At 45.2% G+C, this 25344-nt stretch overlaps 1 protein-coding gene and 1 non-coding gene across 2 annotated transcripts in view; one reads left to right on the top strand and one right to left on the bottom strand.

Moving 5' to 3' along the window:
• Positions 1-25344, bottom strand: part of DPYSL5 (dihydropyrimidinase like 5) — an 86301-nt gene that overhangs the window by 16557 nt on the left and 44400 nt on the right. Inside the window, exons 3-6 of the mRNA XM_068564541.1 lie at positions 5616-5774; positions 3421-3600; positions 2537-2605; positions 785-829 (exon numbers count right to left, since the gene is read on the bottom strand). Of these exons, the coding sequence (XP_068420642.1) occupies positions 785-829; positions 2537-2605; positions 3421-3600; positions 5616-5774 (453 nt within the window). The remainder of the gene's footprint in view (positions 1-784; positions 830-2536; positions 2606-3420; positions 3601-5615; positions 5775-25344) is intronic.
• LOC137778217 (U6 spliceosomal RNA) lies at positions 19390-19497 on the top strand. The gene has a single exon (XR_011076796.1). It is a non-coding gene; the product is annotated as a U6 spliceosomal RNA (small nuclear RNA).

Raw genomic sequence — 25344 nt, 5'->3', positions numbered from 1 at the left:
CAGTGGGTCTGAACAGGCCTGAGCATTTGCATTTCTGAGTTCCTATTTCTAACAAATGATGTTGATGCAGCTGGTCCAGAGACCACACTTAGAAAACTAGAGTTCAGATTATCTGAGCAAATAGAACACTTAATGATGGTTTAGGAGGAGAAAGGATCTTGGTACAGTGTTCTACTGTTTTTAAAGTGCTTTTCCTTCCACGACTCCTTTGATCCTCACAACCATCCTGCGAGGAGTGGGTGATATTATCATTCCAATTTTAGATAATAAAATAGTCTCTCGGAGTGGTTGATTGACTTGCGTGTGACTGGAAGCTTGTCTTTGGTCAAGGTCCCAAGGTTTGTGCTCATTCCCACCACCACACTGCATCAGCGCCCCCTTACCCTGAACCATACCAAGGAAAGATCATGAATGGCCCAGAGGCAGAGGTTCGAATCATGGTTCTCTAAGCAAACGTCTCTCTGCTCCTCTACAAGGAACAGATTCCAGCTGCCATGAGGCTCTGTGGTCCCCACTTTGCCCTGCCTCTGCTGGGAGGCATTTCCATTTGAGCAATGAACCAGGTCTCAGCAAGCTCAGCAGGGCAGAACGGGGAGCCGGTGGCAGGGAGGACTCCTGCCAGGTCTGTGGGAATAGCAACGTTCATTCAGCAAACGGTGTTCATTTGCGGTCCTGTGAGCCAGGCATGGGGCTGGCACCCAGAGCAGAATGGGACTCTACTGTACAGGCTGGGTTCTGACCGCAGAGTTGAGAATGGGCTGAGGGTGAGCTGGGGTCTACTTACTCTGTTTGCAATGGTGATAACTCGGTGAGTGGCTTCTGCTTCCAGCTGTTAGAAACAGAGGACAGGAAGAAAACAAGCTTCACCATCTCCCCAAGCAAGCTTACATCTCCCTGACACCCCACCTCATATGCAGAAAGTGCTGGAATGTCTGACTCAGAGCTGGAGTGACAAACAGCACCCACAGGGGCTGGCTCGGAGGGAAACCCTGGGCAGGGCCACCAAGCTCCAACCACCTCTGCTCACACTGAGAGAACCCCGGGACTTAGGGTTCTAGGCACGTCTTTGCTGGATGCTACTCAGGGCTTAATTAAAAGACAACAAAACAAGAGCAAACGAAAACCTGCGGTCACATCTCTCCCTGGTTTCTGGTGCATTCTCTCCACAGCCATCTCAGAACTGTAGCAAAGGAGCAATACTGATTGATTTCAAGCTGGAGATTAGGCTAGATCGGGATTTCTGAACCTCGGCACTAGGGGCATCTTGGGTGAGATAACTCTCTGTGGTAGGAGCTGAATGGACATTGCAGGTTCTTTGGCAGCATCCTTCACCTCTACCTAGTAGATGCCAGTAACATCCTCCCCCCAGGTTGGGATAACCCAAAATATCTCTGGACATTGCCAAATGTCCCTGGGGAGCAAAACCTCCTTAGATGCTCCCTTCTAATCAGTAGATGATGAAGGTGGTATTCTTGCTATTACTGCCACTACAGTCAGCACCGCGCTCTTCCCCTCATAGAACTCCACAAAGTCCAGTCCTGTGTGCATCCCCCCACCCCTCTGCTCACAGGCACTCTCAGTGCCTTGTTGAAGCTGGTGTGTCTTTCTCTATCAACTCTGAGGTGCCCAAACAGGAGCTACATTCAAGGGCTCTGGCAGACAGAGACAAACCCATGGCAGGAGTAAGGTGGGACCCCCGTCCACACCAGGCTTACCCACTATAGGCTGACTTGGTTCCTGTCTGATGGCAGAACTATCATCACATCCTGTCTCCAGCTCCTCGTCCCTCAAGGCCTCCCCATCAGTCCCTCATGGACATCCAACCACCACTCTGCATTTAAGGCTTTGAAGAAATGGAAAATAGCTCTCCCCTCACCACTGGTAAGGCATGTCCGAACAGGGTCATAGGGCAAGAACACATTATTTATCTAATGTGATCCTCCAGAGCTGAATTCTTCAGCAAGGGGGACCTGGGGGCATTTGTGTCGACACCCTGCAAAACTGTGCAAGGATAAAACCAGAGGGCAGAGGGAGAGCAGGGCTTAGTCACCATCTCAGCAATGAATAGGAAAAGGGGGAAAGAGCACAGACACGCATGTGCCTCTCGTTTCTGGTGGGAAGGGTCCAAAGTCTTCCACAGATGCTCAAAGGGATCTCAGCCCCAAAATGCCAATTCATTGGCTTACAGTCTGGAATTTCTTCTAACATCTAAAGGCCCTTTCAGTCTGTCTTTTCTCTCCCGATTCAATTTTGGCCAAAGCAACCCCTGGCATGTTCACATGGCCTCCCTCAGACCCTTGAAATCAGCTCCCAGTGAGGTGGGTCTGTTTCCCCAAAGTTGTCTTCCCCAAGGAAGCTCAAGGCCAGGTCGGCTGTAGCATGGAGGAAGCTGTTTCCTGGGAAGCTTCCAGATGGGAATTTCACACATGAAGAAAGCAATACCATACGACTCGTATTTACTGATGACTCTTCTATCCTAAAGGTTCTGTGAATCTATAGGAAAGATGATGACAGAGAACACGGATGTCTTCCTCACCTCCTCTGGACGGCTGATCTCAATTCCTTCTGGGCCTGTGATACCCAAATCTAGGGCCTCCTTTGCACCCTGAATAAGAGCAAAAGAAAGAAAATTGAGAGAATCATAGAGATACAAAAAATACTGAACCCAAGGGACAGTAAAATATGCTCAGCACAGCCCATTCCAATAGGCTTGCTGCTTTTCTCACTTCTGTAATACTCATCTTATAAAGAGGGCAGGATTAGTACAGGAGATCCCCTGAGTCTCACTTCATAATGATTGAAAATATCTTTTCCTCTTAAAAATACGGTTCAGTCACCAGCCAACAGGCCTGGGACACTAAAGACAAACACTGTTTATTGATCTGCAAATCGGAATTTCCTCACTGGAAATCTAGTTAAAACTCCAGCTTCCACAGATGCCTAGATTAACCTTTACCCCAAGTATCCTACTTAAGACCCAGTAGTACAAAGGGGCTTGTCTGTCTTGGTACCAGTGAGAAGATCTCTATAACACCTCAGGTCCGCTGAGGAGGTACAGGAAAGTGGAACGTTGACCCTTATTTATTCTGTATGTCACATCTCATTAAAACTGTTTCTTAGAGGTGCTCCAAATTCCTTTGTGATAATGGAATGTAAGTATCATATTTGAATGAAGACATCAACATCCAAGACTTAGAAACCCTTTTGGACTATACAGAGAGATTTGTTTTTTACAGACACTAGAAAAGTTTGGATTTTTGGACAAAGATCTGTCATCTGGGCTGTTAACATCTCACACTTTCTTTTATAATTTGTTTTATCTGAACCCTGTAGGGAGGGTCATGGGTGGTCAGGAATCCCCCCGAGAACTGTCTCTATTGGTGCTCCCCCAACTTCCCCCAACATTCTCTACTGCCTTGCCTCGGCCACGAGCTCCCCATTTTCAGCATGGACCCGGGCGATCGCCCCAATATCCTTGCAAGCGTGCAACACTTGGTACAGTTCGCTGTCCCGAAGCATATACAAGTCCTTGTAGGTCATGAACATCTGGAACGAGTTGACACCCTTCTCCCTCACCAGGGTCTCCATTTCTGCTTTCACCTGGAGAGCAGAATGCAAAGGCAATGCCACGTGAGTACAGAGAGCCAAGAGGCTGACTGGCAGACGCTGGCCCAGCACGGAGGAGAGGTGGCTCTGTCGCCACATGACCACCCGCAACCTTGTAGTATCTCACTCTCCTCCCACTCCACAGGCTGCTGTGAGGTCACGTGAGCAAATGGATGCGGAAGTGTTTTGAAAATTGTCCAGCGTGACACAAATATAGAAACGAGATCTGGGCATGTTTCTCCTATCACATAAGCTTGTCCTGGGTTTCTGCCTCCAAATCAGCCTTATTGGTAAATGCACTAATGACTTTTACACCTGTGGCCAGTTCCTTCCGCCCCCCATAACAGAAGGGGTGTTACAGAGAAGGCATACTAATGCTAAAAATCCAGAGACCTGGGGAAAATCTAACTTAGGGACAAAGCCAAACATGAAGCAAAGTTATGTGAAAAAGGAGGTTCATCCCAACATTATTTATACTAGGAAAAAATGGAAGAAACATTGGCCCAACAATAGGAAAACAAATTGTGATTCATCTACTTGACAGAACATTAGGTGGCCATGGCATTGATGGTCATGAAGGCCATGCAGCCAGATGGAAAATGCTCACACTTAAGCGAAAGAGTTACTGTGTAGAAAGCAGGTATGAAAAAAGACCAGAAGGAAATAAGCTAAAATAACAATAGTGATTGTGTTGGGGTGACTGAATTATGTGCTTCCTTTCTTTTCTATTTTTAAAATCTGTAATTAGAAAAAACAATTTTAGTTATTATAAAAAAGAATTAAAAATTCTAGATGCATGAAAATCCCCACAACCTTTGGGGACTTAGGGATAGCTGACTTGGCCTCAATGTTGCTGGGAATCTGAGCAGACCCTCTCTATTCCAGGCCACTGGAGGAGGGAAGGGAGAGAGGCTCAGGATAGGGGTCGCCCATCCAGGAGGGTGTCCGAAGTGGACAAAACTTCCACCTGAGATAAGGGATGGCTAACATTCAGTGTGGTCTGCACCTTTTACCCGGTACCAGGAGGGGGATCTTCATGTGTGAGGTTGGGGGGTTCCAAGGCCTTTCATAAGCACCAGTTTGGATATAATGGAAGAGACTGTGTAAGCCCCACGCTCAAGGCTTGTACCTGAGGGCAGAAGTACAGCCAGGCGTTTAGTCGCTGTCTCAGAAGGGACTCAGGCCCTTTAGATCAGGATCCACAGCTGGAGAACTTTGTAAAATTTCTTAATGCTTATTTATTTTTAAGATTCCAAGGCACCCACTCAAGCACTGGCACACGGTGATTAATGAGCACTTGATGAAAGAATGAATATCCAGGTTGCTTCCCTGGGGTAATAAGCAGTAAAACTCCAGAAGTGAAGCAAAATCTAAATGCCTGTATATCTGTATTCGGGAGGAACAAGGAAGAGGGAATCCGGGGAGCAGGGACTGGACTCTGGCCCTGGGGCCTGGGCAACGGGAGGCCAGGGAAGCCAGGGGCACAGAGGCTGAACTGAGAAAGGGCCCAGTGGGAGCCACACACCAGGAGCAAACTCAGGGTGCCCAGAGCAGGAGCTGGGGCCCAGCAGGAAAGAAGCACCCCAATCCATTCTCACCAGGCAGCCCTGAGCCAGGACGGGACCCTCCGTTCTGAGACCTCAGTGCTGTCACTCCAAGCACAAAATGATGTGACCCTCAGGGCTGACCCTTACTGAGCTTGCTACTCAGCAGCAACCCCTTAGGGGTTGCTACATAAGTGGCACCTTATGTAGAGCATCAGGACATGCTGAGCGCCCTGTGGTCAGAGCGCTGGAAAACTGGCTCTTTAAATTAAGTAAAACAGGCCTCCCCCCTTATAGAATCATAAGTGTTTTTTCTTTTGGCATTTGGAGGAGTTAGGATGGTGGTGGGAGGGGTGTTCCACACCGCAGGACAGCATCAGCCCCCCCCAGCTGGCTCTCACCCAATGGCCCCTCTGCCAAAAAGAGCACTGGTTCTTCTTTTGGGGTTCCACCCAGCACTGTTACCTTGGGTGCCCACCAGGGGATCCCCACATGGAGGGCGTAGTCACAGCAGACCTTGGGGTCAGCCAGACCCCGGCACTTCTCGTAGGCATCCACAAGGGAGGTCTCCTTGTCAGGCAGGACATGGCCGATGATCATGGTGGTACCTCCAACTAGTGCTGCCTGAGGGAGACGGGAAAAGCAATCTCGTCACATCTCTACCCGCACCCAAGTCGCTGACGTGGGGACACTGGGTCCTCAGGTGGACATTCAGGACAACCACAGACCCTCCCGCACAAGAGGCTGGGAGGCCCAAGTGCAGCAATGTTTGGGAAGCTGTAAGGAGCCGTCAACACAGGAGCCAGTGTGTAATCTTCATCATTAACTGTGGATCCAGCACACAAACCTGCTTCTTCCTCACCTTGGGTTGCAGCTCGGTGCTTGGGAAAAACCACTTAGTGTGTTACCAGTGCCTATATTTCCAAATGAGAGGATTCCCCCCAGACAATTTCTGACCAACTTGAATATATAGATGATGTAATCAAATGTCTACCACAATGTAATATAAGTCTGTTTATAATATTATTTTAGTTACACACATATATGTAAACCATAATGAATAAAATGTCAATTTGACTCTATTGTTTTGTTTTATTTGCTCACATTTCATGAAACAATTCTATTCAAGGTTTTTATAGGCATCTTCACATCAGGGTCTTTGTCTTCAGTTTTTCCAAAAACATTAACTTCATTTCCATCTGTCTTGTTTGAGATAGAGCATTTTAGGTCCCTGTACGACCTATCAGTGAAAAACTGATCCTATCCACAATCTCCAAGAGATACCACTTAAAAAGAAATCTTTTAAAGGTCTCATTTGCAATCACAAACAATGCGCCCAGGAATAATTACTCAATCTGTATTAAAGGTCTGCCCCCACGTACTTTTTTAAAAACCAGTTTGGTCAGGTGACCTCCATGAGCTTCCTAAACTAACACTGACCAAAGGCTATTCCAGGCTAATGGGTTGTTCTCCAAAAAGACTTTATTAAGATAAAAATTGAGACAGGCCCCATAATATGTGAAACTTTATGAGGGCTTTAATATAGGTGACTCTCTTTACCTGATGAGTTAAAATTTGGACAAAACCTACTCTTTTATTTGGATCCTTTCTGTGACTGGAATCAGCTCCAAGTTTAAGTCCCTGCTATGCCACCTCCCAGCTGGATAACCTCAGCCCGGTTACTTGACCTCTGTGATGCAAGAGGTCAAGTATGTTTTTTCTCTTTTTTTCTTTTTGCTTTTAACATTTTTCATTTATTTATTTTTTAAATATTCTGTTACAGAGTCTTTACCTATACCATGGGACCGGCTTCCTTGCTGGAGAGCTGTGAAAGTCAAGAGAATCATCACTTTGTAAAGTTTTGTCCTAATATGTGTGTTTAATTATTCAGAGTTTAGTTGTTTATCTCTGTTTTCTGTATGGGAGGAAAACAGCACAATGAAACTGTCTTGATGATTTCATGCTTCTCTATCCAGTTAAATCATTGATCATGAATCAGAAATATTGCTGGAGAATAAGGGACTGAAAAAATAATTAGTTCAGTGGCCAAGCAACAATTACAATGAAAGCTCTTGCAACACTGATTTTCCATGCTGACCCTGGCTGGGCGGGTGAGACTAGTCCCCTTGTTGTCCTGGGAAACCCAGGGGCCTGACTTCTTGCATAGCTTAAAGCAACAAGCAGAGGGTGCTAGTTCTGCGGCTCACACGCAGGAATCGTGATGTGGGAGATGGAGAGAAGGGGAAGAGCAGCAGATTGTAGCTTTACTAGCTGGCTTCTATTTCTGATTTTGCTGGGTTGTGCCAGAATGATTCACCCTTGTAGCAGGTGGTTGTACTCTATTTTGTCCTGAAATGCATTTCTTGCTTTTATGTGTGGACACGGGGGTGTCTGGTATATTGGGATGTTACACACCAAATTGTTTTACTTCTTCTGTGGTTCTAGATTGTTTTCCTTTGCACCCTCGTCTGTCTGTAGACTTGCATAGAAAAAAAAGGGAACATGGAGACAGCACAGTGGAATAAGACAGCCAAGACCGTTCTTAGCATCTGTGGGCTTCTGAGAGTAGAAAAGGAGGTCTACCTGCTGAAACTCTAGTTATAAGTTTAAGATCAAGCTAACAAACTGTTACACAGAGTATATTCTGTGCTCCTACTCTAACAGATATATGTTCATAATGACTCAGAAGGCCAGGCTTGAGTTCAGAATTCTCAGAATGCTTGCAGTTCTGAGCTATACTCTAGGGGATGTTGGCCTTCAGCCTCTGCATCTGCCTCTAGCCCATACTCTCCAACTCTGGTTATGTGTCCTGCAGCCCACGGATCTAAGCTCTGCTCACTCCTGCAAGATGCCACCCTGGGGCTAGGCGTGCACAGAGTGGTGGTCTGGCCCCCAGAAGGACAGATGCAGGCTAACGTAGGCCCTGGCAGTGCTCAGGCCCTTTGTCAGGGGATGCCAGGGCCCCAGAGTGTGGTCCAGGATTGGGACAGTGGGCTCTGCGCAGACGTGGGGGAGTTGCCTGTAGTCCAGAGCCCATGGCAGAGACTCCTCTTGCCTGGGTCCAAGGATAGTAACTGAAAAGCGTTCTGGAAGGAGTCAGAAGCATCCGGCAGTGGTCCTGACTTTCCCAATTGCTGGTTGTAATCCTGTGTGCCTGCTCTGCTCTGCACCTCACCGCTGGGGGCCCACAGCAGCTCAGGTGGCAGTGGATGTGAGAACCTCTATAAGCTGGGAAGGGGCATATAAATATCCGGAATAATCATTACTGCTGTTACCCCAGGCCTCAAAGCAAAAGTTTAATGGGATCAGTAAACACTTTCCCAGCTGCGGGTTCGGGATCCCACACCAGATGCTGGATGCACTAGCGCTGGTTTCCTCCCAGGCAAGATGCACACAGAGCTGGCTTCTAAAATATGCACAGTTCCCACCCACGGGATGAATGCCGACAAGCTCAGTCTTTGCAGGAATGTGATATCACAGATGTGACAGACCTTTTTACTGTCATCCCACACAAAACAGCCTTGTAGAAATCAACAGCAGAGCGTGACCCAATCCTGTTCCGGAGGCTTTCAAGAGGATTATATTTACGATAATCAAAAGGAAAGGTGACTGTGTGACTGCTGAATGTTCATAACTGTCTTTATGCAAGAAAAGTAATCTGTGAAAGATCTTTAGAAATCAATAGAAATGATGTTCATGGAGGCTAAGTCTTCACATGGAACAAGGGTGACGCTATAACGAGTGAAAAAGACAGAATTCAATAAGGTACCCAAGATACTTAGAAGTATGTTTAGACACACACACACCCACACAAAGAAAAAAAAAATAGAAGGAAATATACCAAAACATTAACAATGACTGTTTCTGGATGATGAGATTCTGAGTAATTTATTTTTTCTAATTTTCTGAAATTTACTTCATAGAATATATTACTTGAAATAATACTGTATACATAAAAAAATTAATTTGGAGGAAACTAAAACTACTTAAAATTTAGTTAACCATGTTTATGTATTTAAAATACTTTCTCTTAAAGTTATGAAACATTTCAACCATACAGTAAAAGTACAGAACATAATACAACACATACCCATGAACCCACTACTCAAATTTAACAGATGTTAGCTTTTTACTGTATTTACCTTACACGTTTTTTAATTAAAAAAATGAAAGAAAATATTTCGAATACAACTGGAACCCTCCATCCTATTCCCATCCCTTAACCCTGAGGTTGATATAAATTTCTTCCATCCATGTTCTTATGCTTTTACTATATTTGTTTTGCAAATCTGAAAAATGTACACAAGTGGTATTATACTGTCCATGTCCTTTTGCAACTTGCTTTTTTTACTTGACAGAATTAAGATTCATTTATGGAGAGATATTTCATTCATCTAAATTAATTCACTGTATGAACATTCTTCCAGGTATGTAGTCATTTCTGAGTTCACGGACATTGACTGCTATACCTGGTGCTTGAACATTCTCATGCACACCAGAGTGGTCCCTGCATTCAGGGTATATGGTGCCCGGAAGTAGAATTGCTGCTTCCTGACACACGCGCTTCTCCAATTATGCCAGACACGACCATGGAACAGCTAACACTCTAGGGCCTACTGGAGCCTGGTGGTTGACCAGAACTGGCCATCTATCAACCCAGGCCCTTATTTTTTTTGACATAAACTACTATCTAGCCAAGCATTCCCCACTGTGTATGTGGCATTCGTTTCTATTGTGAATGTGAGACTTCACGTCTCTCACTGTTAAGTTAATACGGACTTTAGGACCATTTGTTTAACCAACAGACGCAGCACCATCACACACACTTGGCAGGATATGAAACATAATTTTACTATTTCAAAGGGTTACCATTATTTTGTTTTTGATATTGATGACATACCGCTGGGTAAATCTGGGTTTATTTGATGCCCAGTCATGTCACATCCACTTGTTCCCTAAGAAAAACCAGTATTCTTTTTTTTTTTTAACATCTTTATTGGAGTATAATTGCTTTACAATGGTATGTTAGTTTCTGCTGTATAACACAGTGAATCAGCTACATGTATACATATATCCTCATATCCCTTCCCTTTTGCGTCTCCCTCCCACCCTATCTCACCCCTCTAGGGGGACACAAAGCACCGAGCTGATCTCCCTATGCTATGCAGATGCTTCCCACTAGCTATCTATTTTACATTTAAAACCAATATTCTTAATGGTAATCCATTTTATGGCACAGTTTCCAGGCATACGCTTGGCAGGAATTTGTACTGAGCTCAACCTAAACTTGTTATTATAAATGTCATCTTTATGCTTCAGAAGTTATCAGACCACTGTGGGCACATGGGGGTCTCCGTATTGACCAGGGACCTGCTCAGCAAGTTGGAAAGAAATTTCAGGTATAATTTATTTGCTGACATCACAGCGTTGGAAAGAACAGTGCATTGGCCCTTCCTGGTTTTGTCAGGACAAAGATCTTTGGAGAGTCATTCTCTGCCATCTTCTATGTTGCTGCAGCTCTAATCACGTTTTGCTGAGTTCCCAGTAGCAATGGTTTTTTCTCTACCCCTCCGCCCTGCCCCCAAAAGGGAAAGGCTTGGTTCTCTGGCTCCAAGGCCAAGAACCAATAGGTCAAGGCACAAACTTTGTACCCTGTTGTTGAGAAGGAACTTGGGCCAGAGCTTATCTGTGGGGTTTTTCATTAGGGCTGGGGGAGGGACTTCCTGTGAGCATATTTTCACACTAGTGCTCAGAAAATGGGTGTGTCTGGGGGGAGGTGATTGGAATCATAATAGCAGGGTTTGCTAGTATCTAGATGTATAGATTAAGGGCAACTCAATCTTCACAGAGGGAACAATCCTACACTGAGAATCAAATAAGAAGTATCTGGATGTGCTTTGTAAACTAAGTCCAATGCAAACGTTTCGACATTTCTTAATGCAGTTGAGATAAGCCATCACTTGTTCAGATGGATCTGCTTCTCTTGGAATTGCTGAACCACTTCCTTTTCTTTTCACATGGAATTTATCTTCCATCTTTTACTCATACTCACTCGAAGTACAAGAGAAAAAAAAAAAAATAACCAGATCAGTGGTTTCTCTCTTGCTCTGAATAACTTCCTTGCCCTTCAGGGATCTTGTTGGCTGCTCCCTGGCCCTCAGGAAAGCCAGCTCTTAAGCAGCACCACTCCTTGGGATGTGAGAGACTCCCCAAAGAAGGGCCTGAGCATTTCGTCAAGTGAGATGATGTATGTATGGTACCTAGAACCATGCCTGGCACTCAGTAAACACCTTTCTCATCCTGAAACATACGCCCACCAGCCAACGCCAGCTCCATGGGTATGTGGCTTGTGCAGTCCCACCGTGCCCTGTGTTCAGACTGGCTCTGTCCTGGTTTAATCTCTGCTGTCATCTTGAAATTCTTAATAGTTTTTAAACGAGGAGTCCCACATTTTTATCAGCTACATTGACCTGATCTAGGGAGGTCACGCTCTTAACAGGTTTACGCTGGCTTCACTGCCAATTCATCCAGCTCACACTGGGGGCTCAGGACCCTGACCCTTTCTCCGATAATTCCCTTCAAGGCTGCTTGAACGCTGACCACTGCTCCAACCTCTTTTACAGTCTCCCCAACACCTTTTATCAAATGCCCCTTTTCTCTGAAAAACAAACAAAACAACACAAACCCTCCCTGCAACCAGCTTTTCTCCAGGACACCAAGTGATACATGATTGTTCCTTGGGACCACCCTCTGTCCCTCTGGCTACATACAGCTCCCAAGCCTTTTCTTGACCCGTTGAGCTCATTCTTCAGCTGACTGGTTTTCTCTAAATTGCACATTTATAATTAACTGCACTTCTCAATTTCCTTTTACTTTTCACTCCTACCTTCTGGGTCCCAGCCTCTATTACTTCATCTAGGGCATGGTCCCACTTCTGACCTTGCAATGCTCTCACTGTAAGCATTACCATATCTAAAACTCACCCTTCATTCTTTGAATTTTCAGCACAGGAGACAGGCAACATTCAATCTGCAATATACCTTGGGAAAAGGACATTTTCCCACACTTAACCTGCTTATCATTTTTAAAAAAATTTATTTATTTTATTTATTTTTGGCTGTGTTGGGTCTTCATTGCTGTGCGTGGGCTTTCTCTAGTTGCGGCGAGCGGGGCCTACTCTTTGTTGCGGTGCGCGGGCTTCCCATTGCGGTGGCTTCTCTTGTTGCACAGCACGGGCTTTAGGCACGTGGGCTTCAGTAGTTGTGGCTCACGGGCTCTAGAGAGCAGGCTCAGTAGTTGTGGCACACGGGCTTAGTTGCTCCGCGGCATGTGGGATCTTTCCGGACCAGGGCTCGAACCCGTGTCCCCTGCATTGGCAGGTGGATTCTTAACCACTGCACCACCAGGGAAGTCCCCTGCTTGCCATTTTTAAAACACATTAATGTTATATTTAGAGGCAAAGTAGTAGAGTGACAAGAACCAGACTTTAAGGCAGGCAGATCTAGGTTTAAATCCTAGCTCCATCACTTATGGTTATAAGACTTTGGGCAAGTTATTTAATCTCTTTGAGCTTCATTTTCCCCATTTGTAAAATGGAGTAATAATACACCCCTTGTGGGGTTACCAAGAGGATTAAATGAGATAATGCACGTAAAGCACTTGGGACAGCACCTGCACATAGTAGGAGCCCAATAAATACTAGTGATTTATACTACTATTATAGCTATTATAGTTAATAAACAATAAGCATAATTTGTAGGTAGCATGAATGTGCACACCGTGTTATGTGTATCAGATGCTCCAGAAGAAGGTACTTAGAGTCCAGTTAGCAAACAGGACAAGAAAAAAGTTCATTTCTAATAGAAATGACTTCAAAATAATGAGAGTACAAAGCAGCACAAGATAACATTCCTCAATGGTGACGGCAACATCAAGTTCAACAGACCAGAGGAGGGGAAGGACACAGTAGGATGGGCAGGCTGAGAGCTGGAAGGGGACAGGATGAGACACTCTGGGGTAGGAAATGATGTGGGCAGAGCCGGGGACACAGCCAGAGGACAGAGAATAGATCTGTTTGGTCTTGGCTGAGGCAAACTGTGTGGACCTTGATGAGCTTGGATTCCATCAATCAGCAAAGTTTAGCAACTTGTGTGTGTGGAGGTGGTGGTGATGAGGGGGCTTCGGGAGTGTGGGGTTTAGGAGCACATTTACAGAGAGGACTCTGGTCACCCCCATCCCTGGACATGTCTGTAGTCACAGCAGGCTTCTGGGTGGAGCAAGAACATGAAAATCAGACTCCAGAACATGGCCCTGACTGCTCAGTGCAAACTCGACTGCAGTGCTGAGATGATGGACCTCAACCTGGGGACTGGGATGAATGACATATGTGAAACCTGTTTCAGGGAAGAAGTAGCAGCCAGGTTCGATGACAGAAGAGGAGGGGATGTAAATAACAGGGGAGGTTTTATGCTTGTGTGGCTGAAAAAATAGTATCAGGAGAGGAACAACCAAATTTAGGAGGGAAGGGAGTCTTTAGAAATCTTAAGGCAGAGCTGATGGAGGGACAATGGAGCAGATGAAAATTGCTAATTATAACCAACATCCATTGAGCACATACTCTGTGGCTATTTAATTCTCACAACAGTCCTGTGAAATATGTATTATTATTCCCATTATTCAGATGAGGAAACTGAGGGTTGATATTCATATCTATTAGGCCGGGAAGGACATCTCTTCCCATCCATTTAGGAGGGGGGTGGATAGAGGAGGAGATGACCTGAGGTGACACGGAGGAGAGCTGAGGGTGCCCAGGCCCTTGGTCCCAGACTTCTTAGCAAAACAGAGGAAAGGTTTTGGGAAAATTAGGAGTGTCAGTCTGAGCCAAGACGAGGTTTAAGAAAACTGTATGGGAAATGCACTACAGAATCAACGAAGGAGGGCTGAAGTAAACTTGCCATATTTTAAGGGGTCAGTTCCATGAAGCCAGGAGCTGGGACAGAGAAAGCAGGCTGGGATTGCTGAGGGAGTGGGGAGTCCAGGGACGGACTGACAAAGGCATCCAGGTGGAGGTCCAGCACAGCCAAAAATGGGGAGGGGTCCCAGAGCAGAGTTTGGTTGGGGCTTAGAGTGACATCTGAATTTTTATGTTTGTTAGAAATACAGTTCGAGGGGGCTTCCCTGGTGGCGCAGTGGTTAAGAATCCGCCTGCCGATGCAGGGGACACGGGTTCGAGCCCTGGTCCCGGAAGATCCCACATGCCGCGGAGCATCTGGGTCCGTGAGCCACAATTACTGAGCCTGTGTGTCTGGAGCCTGTGCTCCGCAACAAGAGAGCCCGCGACAGTGAGAGGCCCGCACACTGCGATGAAGAGTGGCCCCCACTTGCCACAACTGGAGAAAGCCCTCGCACAGAAACGAAGACCCAACACAGCCACAGTTCGATTCTCCGATGGTACGTGAAGGCAGGGTGCTCTGGTGGGAGAGGCCTGAACTCTGGAGCCTGGCACACCTGGGTCCGAGGTCTGGCTTTATCGCTGAGGAGTCCTGTGGTCTTGAGCAAGTAAGCTCTGGCTTGGGAGGATGGGGGTGCCATTCCTGGAAGGAGGGGTCCCCGGGAGAGGAGTGGGGTTGTGGTGGATGTGTTGAGTTTGGGGCAGGTGCATGGAGGTGTCTAGGCTGTAGCTGTAAACCTGGGAGTCATCAGTAACAGATCACCTGGGGAGAGAAGGTGGGGAGGGGGAGAAGGCAATCTGGGATAGGATCCTGAGAAGCAACCACAGAGGAGAGGAGTAAGACGAAGACAAGACCATGGAAGGAGACTGGGAAGGAGAGCCAAGAGGCAGGAGGAAGAGCAGGCTGGCACGGGGTTATGGAAGCCAAGAAAACCCTGTCACCAACGCAAGAATCTCCCTGGCTCACTGGCTTCAAGAAGAGGTGAGCTGCCCTAGAAGTTAAGATGCCTTCGAGGGAAACCCAAGCTCCCCTTCCCAGACGTGAGCACACCAGGGTAGCCTTCAGGTCTCAGGGACAGTGAATACATCTGCCTGGGAAGCCCTGATTTAAGCCTGCCTGGCTCCGGCTCAACAGGTAGACCCTGGGCACACAGGACACAACCAGCTGCAAGCGCTGCTGAGAGTGAGAGAAAGGGAGGGATTCAGTGTGAAATCCCCATCTGCCCTCCTCCCTTCAGCCCCATCCATAAAGGACAGGCCTGACTGCTAAGCTGTGGGGAGCAGCTGGGTCAGGCACAGGTCAGACCAGGCTGGGCAACAGCTCTTGCTCCCCCTTCCTTTCTGTTGCAAATTCCTGAAGACAAAGAGGTGCTGGCTCTCTCCAGGGCTGCTTGTGCAGTGGCCTTGCGGCACTTCTGCCGGCTGAGCCTGGGAAAGCTAATTTCAAAGGACCCCGCAGGGAAAGATGGCTCCTCGGCTCTGGATTCTCAACCCTGGAGGGGCCCAGGGCAGCAGGGTAGTAACCCCAACTATAGAAACTTTGGGATGAAACTAGACCCAGAGAAAATCTCCTGAAGGGATGCAGACCAACACAGGGACCTGGTCCCCACGAAGTGCTCCAGGAGAGGGTCACCTGCACAGCAGAGTGCTGCCCTCACCTAATCTTCATGACCACTGGGTTGGACAGATGTTTTCACCATCTCAGTTTTTGAGACATAGGCCAAGACTGGGGTCCAGGTATTTTTATTCCAAATCTCATACTCCTCCGTAACACTGAGAATAGATTTGATACCAACAAATAGTAACTAAGCACAGAGCCTCATAGCCTGGGGCAATCCCAACTGCAGACTCAGGGTCTCCCACCTGGTATACTTAAAATAGACAACAGATAAGGAAGTATATACATCAGCCCTAACATTTTCTCATTTTGGAACTAGGAATACATGAATACCAAATGGTGGGAGAAATGTAAAAGCATGCATGGTTTTTATCATGAGACAATGCACATTTCTGTGGTTAAGACATTTCCTTTAAATCTGGGAATGAATTGTGTTAATTCCCAGACCCAACAGACTAGCATGTCCCAGGGACGCAGAAGCTAGCAAAAAGTGACACCACTCCCGCGGAAGCCATCGGACCACTGTGGCAGTTAGCACCTAGGCTGAACTCACGTTCAGGAGAGAAATTAACATTTACTGACAGCCTGCTTTGTGCAATGTTCTTAATATTATTAATATTTATTACCTTATTTGATCCTCAGAATGACTCTGTAATTTAAAGCAAGGACTCAAACAGATATTTGTATACCCATGTGCATAGCAGCATTACACATAATAGCCAAAATGTGGAAGCAACCAAGTGTCTATCGACAGATGAATAAACATAATGTGGTACATACATAAAATGGATGTTATCCAACCTTAAAAAAGGAAAGAAGTTATGACACATGCTCCAACATGGTTGAAACTTGAGGACATTATGCTCAGTGAAATAAGCCAGTCACAGATGGACAAAAAATGTATGATTCCACTTCTATGAGGTATCTAGAATAGTCAACTTCATAGAGATGGAAAGTGTAATGGTGGTTGCCAGGGGCTGGGAGGATTGGAGGATGCGAAAGTTAGTATTTACGGAGTATAGAATTTCAGTTGGGGAAGATGAAAAAGTTCTGGAGATGGATTATTGTGGTGACAACATTGTGAATGTACTTAATGTCACTGAACTGTACACTTAAAAATGATTAAAATGATAAATTTTATGTTATATATATTTTATCACAATAGAAATTTTAAAAATATATGATTCTGTAGGATAGAGGTTACTCCTCTCGTCTTACAGATAAGAAAAATGGGGCTCAGGAAATCATGCAGCCAGACTGAATGAGGGTCTATCTGCCGCTAGCACCCTAGGTTTCCTTTACATTATGCCGCCCCTTCTAGAGCTCAGGATAGTCCTGGTCTGACTGCGGGGCTCCCTGGCTCCAAGATTCCTCTGTCAAAGGATGGAGAAAAGCCCAAGTGAAATTGGACCTAACTGCAGTTTAGAAACAGAGGGGTAGGTGTGGCTTGGGCTTGAATTACAGGGCTAAACCTGAGAATTGTGCCAACATCTAAAATTATGAAATGAGGATCTCCAGGCGTCTCTCTAATCCAGAATGATTATCTTCACTGCCGAGCATCCAATTTAAATCATTGTGTTTAATACAAAGCCACAGAACAGAGCAGGCTGTCTCCCGACATGCAGTTACCATGGAGACCGGAGATGATCCTCAGAGGGAGTTATGTGGCGGAGAGAACGTGGCTGCCAGCTTCTGAGAAGCCAGGGGGCCAGGGGAAACCGTTCTAAAATAGAGCCCGGAGACGCCCTTTGTCATCTTCCTCCTTAGCAAAGCCCCTTCTAATCCCAAAGCGGGAAAGTTTACAGGTAAGCAGGTCATGACCATCTTTATTAAAAGTCCAGGCTGCCCACAGATGCCAGACAAGAGGGGTTTGTCAACAATCCAGAAAGAGACCACATGTAACCCCATCTGCTCTCCTTCCCTCATCTACTCCAGTGTTGGCGAGTCTTCATTTTGGTCCCAAATCTCAGTGATAATAGTGCCATCAAGCTGCCGAGGATGGCTGTCCTGAGGCCGTGCTGGGTGCTGGTGCTGGGGAATGCGGGCTGGCGTCTGCTCTGGGAGGCAGGAAGGCCTATGCCTGTACTTACTAGCTTGGAAAGGCATTTCACTCCCTGAGACTCAGCTTCTCCACCTGCAAAGGAAGGAAAATAAGGCCTGCCTGAGGGGGGCTTTAAAGATCACGATACGCGTATAAGGGATACAGAAATGCTGGGCCTGACAGGGCAGTGCAGCCCTCCTGGAGGGGACAGCGGCTGGAAGCTTAGCTGCAGGTCCTACGCAGAGCCATGCACTGCCAGGTGCCACCTGGGGGTCTGGGAGCCCAGAGCCCGTGAGAGGCTCCACACGCTCCAGGCTGAACACTGCATTTTCCACACAGCAGGAAAAGCAGACTCTTTGATGGGCCACTATGTCTGGGGCTTAGAGATTCAGAACGACAGTGCTCTCCCGAATATGAGTCCTAGTTATCTTAAGCCTGGCAAAGTGAGAGTCAGGGCACCAAACCAGGAAAGAGCTACAGCCCAGGCCTGGTGGTAACAAAGGGTACCAAACAGAATGGAAACCTGACAGAGGGAAAGGGAGAGGGTGGCAAGAGCTCAGTGGTTAGAATTTCAGTTCATGTGAGTTTTATCCTAACCTAGTCCGCTCAGAACTCCCCGGCCCACTTCTGTTCTCCACTGACTCTAAATGTAAGACAAAGAGGGAGCAAGAGGGAGCAGAATGGACTCTTCCCTATGACGTCATCACAATTTATTATACATAAAGATATGGATCATGTGAAGATAATATATCGAGATCAATATGTAGCCAAGTATCATGGAACATCCTCATGGACCTCATCTGAACCCCCAGCACCCAGTTAAGTTCTTTTTAACACACACACATCACAGATTTTTTTCTCTCCAAATAACTTTAGAAAATTCTAAAGAAAATTCTTAACTTTTGGCTAACGGAAAGGGACCATGCTAAGGGCTGAGAAAGTTTACCAGGTGCTTGGTTAATGCACTCAGTTTACTGTTCTCTTAAGTTTTTGGTTTACAGCCTGCACTAAAAAAGTTTGCTTCCAAGGAGATAGAATAGCCAAAACAACTTTGAAAAAGAAGGACAAAGTTGGAAGACTTATACCACCGGCTTTCAGGACTTGCTGTAAAGCTATCATAATCAAGACATTGTGGTATAGGTGTAAAGATAGATACATAGATCAAAAGACAGAAAAGAGAGTGCAAAAATAGACCCACACATATATGGTCAACTGATTTTTGACAAGGGATGATCTTTTCAACAAATGGTGCTGGAACAATTGGATAGCCATATGTAAGAAAACTGAACCTCAAACCTTACTGGATACCATATATAAGAACTAACTTAAAATGAATCATAGACCTAAATGTAAGAGCTAAGATTATAAAACTTCTTAAAGAAAACATAGAAGAAAATCTCAGTGACCTTGGATTTCACAAAAATTTCTCAATTACAGCACGAAAAACAAACTATGAAAGAAAAAGAATAAATTGGACTTCAAAATGAAAAACTTTTGCTCTTCCAATGACATTGTTAAGAAAATGAAGAGGTAAGTCATAGCCTGGGAGAAAATATTTGCAAAACATGTACCCAACAAACCACTTGTAGCTAGAACATATAAACAACTCTGACAACCCAATAAAAAGAAGACAAACAGTGCTCACTTTGGCAACACTAAACTTGGAACAACATGGAGAAGATTAGCATGGTCCCTGCACAAGGATGACACACAGATTCCTGAAGCATTCCATATTTTTCAGTTGTAAGGTAAATAAGTACTAGGGTTGTAATGTATGACATGATAAATATAATTAACACTCCTGGATGTTATAGGTGAAAGTCATTAAGAGAGTAAATCCTAAGAGTTCTCATCACAAGGAAAAATTTTTTTTCTTTTTCTTAAAAAAAATTATTTATTTTGGCTGCTCCGGGTCATAGTTGTGGCACACAGGACCTTCACTGTGGCATGTGGGCTTCTTAGTTGTGGCATGCACGTGGGATCTAGTTCCCTGATCAGGGATCGAACCTGGGCCCCCTGCATTGGGAACATGGAGTCTTACCCACTGGACCACCAGAGAAGTCCCTCTTTTTCTTTTATTTTGTATTTATATGGGATGATGGATGGTCACTAAACTTATTGTAATCTTTTCATGATGTATGTAAGTCAAATCATTATGCTGTACATCTTAAACTTATACAGTGCTGTATATCAACTATATTTCCATAAAACTAGAAAGGAAAAAATAAAGATTTACCTATTCTTTACATTTCATAAAAAAAAAAAGAAGACCAATGACTCAAAACATAGGGAAAAGATGTGAACTCTTCACCAAAGATATACAGAGGGCAAATAAGCACATGTAGAGACATTCAACACTAGGGAAATGCAAATTAAAACCATAGTGAGCTACCACTGATACATTTGTTAGATGGCTAAAATTAAAAAGACTGACCATAACAAGTGATGGCAAAAATGTGGAGCCTGGAAGGAACAGAAAATGTTACAACCACTTTGGAAACCAGGTTGGCAATTTCTTAAAAAGCTAAATGTACACCTACCATATATTCTAGGCGTCCCACTTCTAGGTAATTACACAGGGGAATGTAAGCATATGTCCACACAAACACTTGTACACAGATATTCATAGTCGCTTTATCTGTAGTTGCCAAAAACTTAATAATGCTAAGTCAGAAACCAGACCAAAAAAGAAATACATACTGTATTTTCCATTATATAAAAATGTGAGAAAATGCAAATTAATCTATAGTGACAGAAAACAGATCAGTGGTTGCCAGCGCAGGGAAGGATTACAAGGGACACCAAGAAACTTTGGTGGGGGTGGAAATGGATATGTTTATTATATTAATGGTGATGGCTTCACAGTATATACATGTGTCAAAGTGTATCAAACCATACACTTTAAAAATGTGTGGCTTACTGTATGTCAATTATACCTTAAGTTGTTTTAAAAAAAAAAGCGTAACACATAGATTTAAAAAAAAAAAAGTGGCTTCCTGGGCTACCCAATCATGACCTTCTTCATTCTGTACATACTCTTCCCAAGAACAGAGTTCACTAACATACACCAAGTTTAATTTAATTTTTAAATATTGAGAACACTGTAGAGAGTTTAAATCTAAAGAGGAAAGTTATTCATAGATGAGGGGTTGAATTCATTAATCTCCAGTGGCACTTCCAGCTCTAAAACTGTGTGCATGAGTGAGTGTATGTGTGTGTATGTGAGAGTGCGTAAGTGTGCGACTGTGAGAGTGAGTATGTGAAAGTGTCTAAGTGTGTGAGTGTGTGTGTAGTGTGAGAGATAAACATTTGTGAATGAGGGACTTCCCTGGTGGTGCAGTGGTTAAGAATCCACCTGCCAATGCGGGAGACATGGGTTCGATCACTGGTCCAAGAAGATCCCACATGCCGCGGAGCAACTAAGCCCATGCGCCACAACTACTGAGCCTGCGCTCTAGAGCCCGCGAGCCACAACTACTGAAGCCCGCGCGCCTAGAGCCTGTGCTCTGCAACAAGAGGAGCCACCGCAATGAGAAGCCCGCGCACCGCAACGAAGAGTAGCCCTGACTCGCCGCAACTAGAGAAAGCCTGCGTGCAGCAACAAAGATCCAACACAGCCAAAACAAACAAACAAACAAAAAAAGAACCACACTGGTGAATGAGAAAGTTCTTAACTATAGCTGGCCTACAGCTTTATCCTCACATAGTCACTAATTAGGGATCCTTACATCTCCTAATTTTTAATTAACAAGAAATAAAAAAGGATCAGAAGGAGAGAAAAACATGGTTGGCTATAGGGATAACCTGAGGGAACAATGAGGCAGAAACCACTTAGGGGAGAAGATACAGCATCTACACACATTTCTACCTGCCAGTGAACCATTCTAAGATGTGCACCTGACATTCAACACAGAAATATGGCCACTTCAGATAGGAGGCAACCTCAGTGAGGTTTTGGAGAAGAGATATTTTCAACTGAGATTTTTGAAGCCTTCCATAAGGCCATATTCAAATATTTCTTGAAATATTAAAAAATATTCAGTCTGTAAGAAAAGAAATAGGAAGAAGAAAAATACATCATTCATGTACTATATGCATCACTGACGTATACATACAATACACGATGTATTTTTCTTCTATCTTTTTTTTAAACCCCAGAGACGCTGGATGAGAGTATAAAAGCAGAGCTTGTATGAGGTATGAAAGGTTTCCAAGATGCTGGGGTTAATCACAAAGGGTACATTTATCTCTATTCTTGAACCAAAGGTTTTCAAAAGCAATAATCTCTCTGTATAGATCAATTCTTTGCAAACACTCTTATTCTAGGAATTGAGGAGCTGCTTGGTCACCATAGGAGATTTTTTTCCAATGCTAGACGTAAAAATTTGTAAGAAATGATAGATCTCTCTTACGTTTGTTCTAAGAAGAGTCAACCTGGCCTACATGTTGGCCTACCAATTAACGTAGATGTACAGTGAAAGTTGCCAGCAAGGTTTTGTTATACGAGATACCTGATTTGAAGCAGGACATCTTTAAATAGCTCCTGCTACCTGCTGAGTTTATGACTGGATATTTCTGTTTCGAAGAGAAAGAAAGGAGAAAGAAAATTATCTAGAAGTCATCACCAGTACTATTTAGGCTCCATTTGAAATCTATAACACACACAGTCAACCCTGACAGTAGAGATAGAAACCAATTTTGTAATTCCTATTTGATGTCTAACACTTTAATACGTATGCTTGTGAGGAAACTGCACAAATGGATTTTCCAGGGGTTGGTCCTCAATCATCATGATCTATTTATTTAACAAACACTCATATAGTGCTTAGTAAGCACCAAGTACGATTTTTAAATATATTTTTTATTTTAAGATTTTTATTCATATTTTATTTTTGGCCACGTGGCTTGTGGGATCTCAGTTGCCCAGCCGGGGACTGAACCCTGGCCACGGCAGTGAAAGCGCCGAGTCCTAACCACTAGACTGCCAGGGAACTACCAAGTACTATTTTAAGTTCTTTACCAGTAGTATCTCAACACACATAAAGTATTATCATAATCTCCATTTTCCAGAGAAGGAAACTGAAAGACAGAGAGAGATTAACTTGTCCAAATCACACAACCAGTAAATGTGGAGCTGAAATTCAAACTCTGGCCGTCCACCCCAGCCTGTGCTCACGACTGCCACCCTATGTAGACATTCATCTATTTCTTGAGCATCTATTGTACTACATGTTTAAATCTTTGTGAGTCTGTGGTGAGTCACGAGTTAAATATAAATTGTGGTCTCTGCCCCTCAAAGTTTTCAATCCAGTTGAGAGACAAACTTTACATAGGAAACAATTTGAAAACCCCAGGATGACACTTTATTTCAGCTGAGGAGAAGAAAGTGGATCCTGGGGCTGAATTAGCTGGAGGAAGAATGTGACATGAGCTTGGTAAGTCGTGAAGGTCTTCTGTGGACGGGTGGGAAGGAATGGCAGGAGGGAGCATGGGACATTCATAGCGAAGGGGGCTGAGAAAACCCCCTTCCTGATGGATGGGCACATGTCGGCAGTGAGGATTGGATGGAGAGGGCAAGGTCAGATGGGGAGCTGTCCAGGGTGAAGATCTAGGACTCCAAAGTAGACAACAGGGAGGCACTGCAAGTTCTCAAGCAGGACATGACCCTGCTGGCAAAGCCGGGGACATAGGCAGCACAGGTACTAGATGGACAGTAGAACAATCTCATTGCAAAGCCAAAGTGGGTGGATCAAGTAACCCTAGAAATCAGACAGAGGCAAGGCCAGGCCTAGGGTGGAAGCAGGTACTCACAGCCTGGGGACTAACAGTTATCATGCACGTACTCTGTGCCAGGCACTGTGTGAAGTGTTTTTCATGCATCAACTCATTTAATCCCCACAACAACCATTTGTAAATGGTAAAAACTGTCAGTTCTAAGGCACTGACATCAGTGTTATTCCTCTAGGGACAGTGGTGTGTTATAAAGCTGCCATCTTGGGGAGGCGGAGAGCTTACTCTGCTGTCTGCCTGATGCATCAGTTCCTTGATGCCTTTATCTGGTCCAGGCAAGTTCCAAGCCACACAGTGTCGAGTTAACTATTTGCATGCAGCCTACTGAGAGGTCATAGGCTGTCTGAAAGGGGTGACTGTCCAGAATCTGGGGTTTCAGGATCCTCTGAGTGGTGTGGTGAAAAGGGCCTCAGACTGAGAAACTTACAGTCTGGTCCAACTACCTCTGGGACTTGGGGCAACTCATTCACTCTCTCTCCCTATCAATGAGAGGGTGGGGCTATATTTCTAAGGTCCCTCTAGTTTTTTACCGGAATGAAGTGAACTTGGGAACATCAATTAATAAGCAAGACTGTATGGGTCTGGATCCCGATGAGCAGGAAGTGTTACTGCGAGCAAAAAGACTGGAAAGACATTTTGGCTAGAATTAAACAGAAATGGACAGAATAACAGAGTCAAGAAAAAAGAAGAAAGGAAGTGAGCGGCATTTAAAGGTTTAAAGCCAAAAGAGCAAGTTTCAAAGGCAAAATAGCAAAAACAGTCTGCCCAATGGATAAATGGGCTCCTTGGTAAGAAGGTTGGCAGGCTGGACACCAAAGGGAATTTATTTATGTCCCAGCGGGTCTTATCCCAGGATTCTGATAGGTTTAGTCCTCTGCAGTGGGAGGAGCTAGGTAGGGTCAGGACCCTCCACCGGGGGCGGGAAGTGGCAGGCCACCTAGCCTGTGCCACTGTACATCTGCTAGGCTGATCCTGTTCTAGACAAACACTCTTCGGGTTAGGATTTGGCTCCCCGTGTGGTTTGACTACAAGAATAGATGTCCTGCTGCTGATGGTTTTGAGTTAGTGGGAGGCTGTCTCAGTGACCAGATGGCCCTGGCACAGACAAGAGGGAGTCTCTGGGTCATCAAAGAAGAGGGACAGACCCAGCCGGATTTCTATTTGATGACATCTTGACCATGGCCAATTCGCCGCTCATTGATGATGTCTATGCCGTACAGACAGGAGGGCAGAGCACAGCACCAGGGACACTTAGCAAGTACAGGGGTTCTAGGCCCCAGGCTGGGGCTTGGGAACCCAATAGTGGGACCCTATAATGTAAATAGAAGGAGAGGAACAAATAAATAATACTGGCAAGGGTGAGGCAAGACAAGCCCAAGTTTTCAAAGGGGATTCAGATGTCATTCTGGCACATAAGGTGAGGGTCAGACAGGCAACAGGAGTAACAGCCAAGACAACATGCCATTCAAAATAGCCGAGAAAGTTCCTTAATAATCCGCATGCTAGTGTTAGGATCATCAAGGATGCTTTAAAAAAAAAATACATGGGCTTCCCTGGTAGTGCAGTGGACAAGAATCTGCCTGCCAATGCAGGGGACACGGGTTCGATCCCTGGTCCGGGAAGATCCCACATGCTGCAGAGCAACTAAGCCCATGTAGGCTCTGCTGAGCCTGTACTCTAGAGCCTGAGCTCCACCACCCCAATGAGAAGCCCGCGCACCGCAACGATGAGTAGCTCCTACTCGCTGCAACTAGCGAAAGCCGTGTGCAGCAATGAAGACCCAACACAGCCAAAA

Source organism: Eschrichtius robustus, chromosome 15 (assembly GCF_028021215.1).
Source record: "Eschrichtius robustus isolate mEscRob2 chromosome 15, mEscRob2.pri, whole genome shotgun sequence".
Taxonomy (NCBI): domain Eukaryota; kingdom Metazoa; phylum Chordata; class Mammalia; order Artiodactyla; family Eschrichtiidae; genus Eschrichtius; species Eschrichtius robustus.
This window is presented reverse-complemented; position numbering and strand designations above follow the sequence as displayed.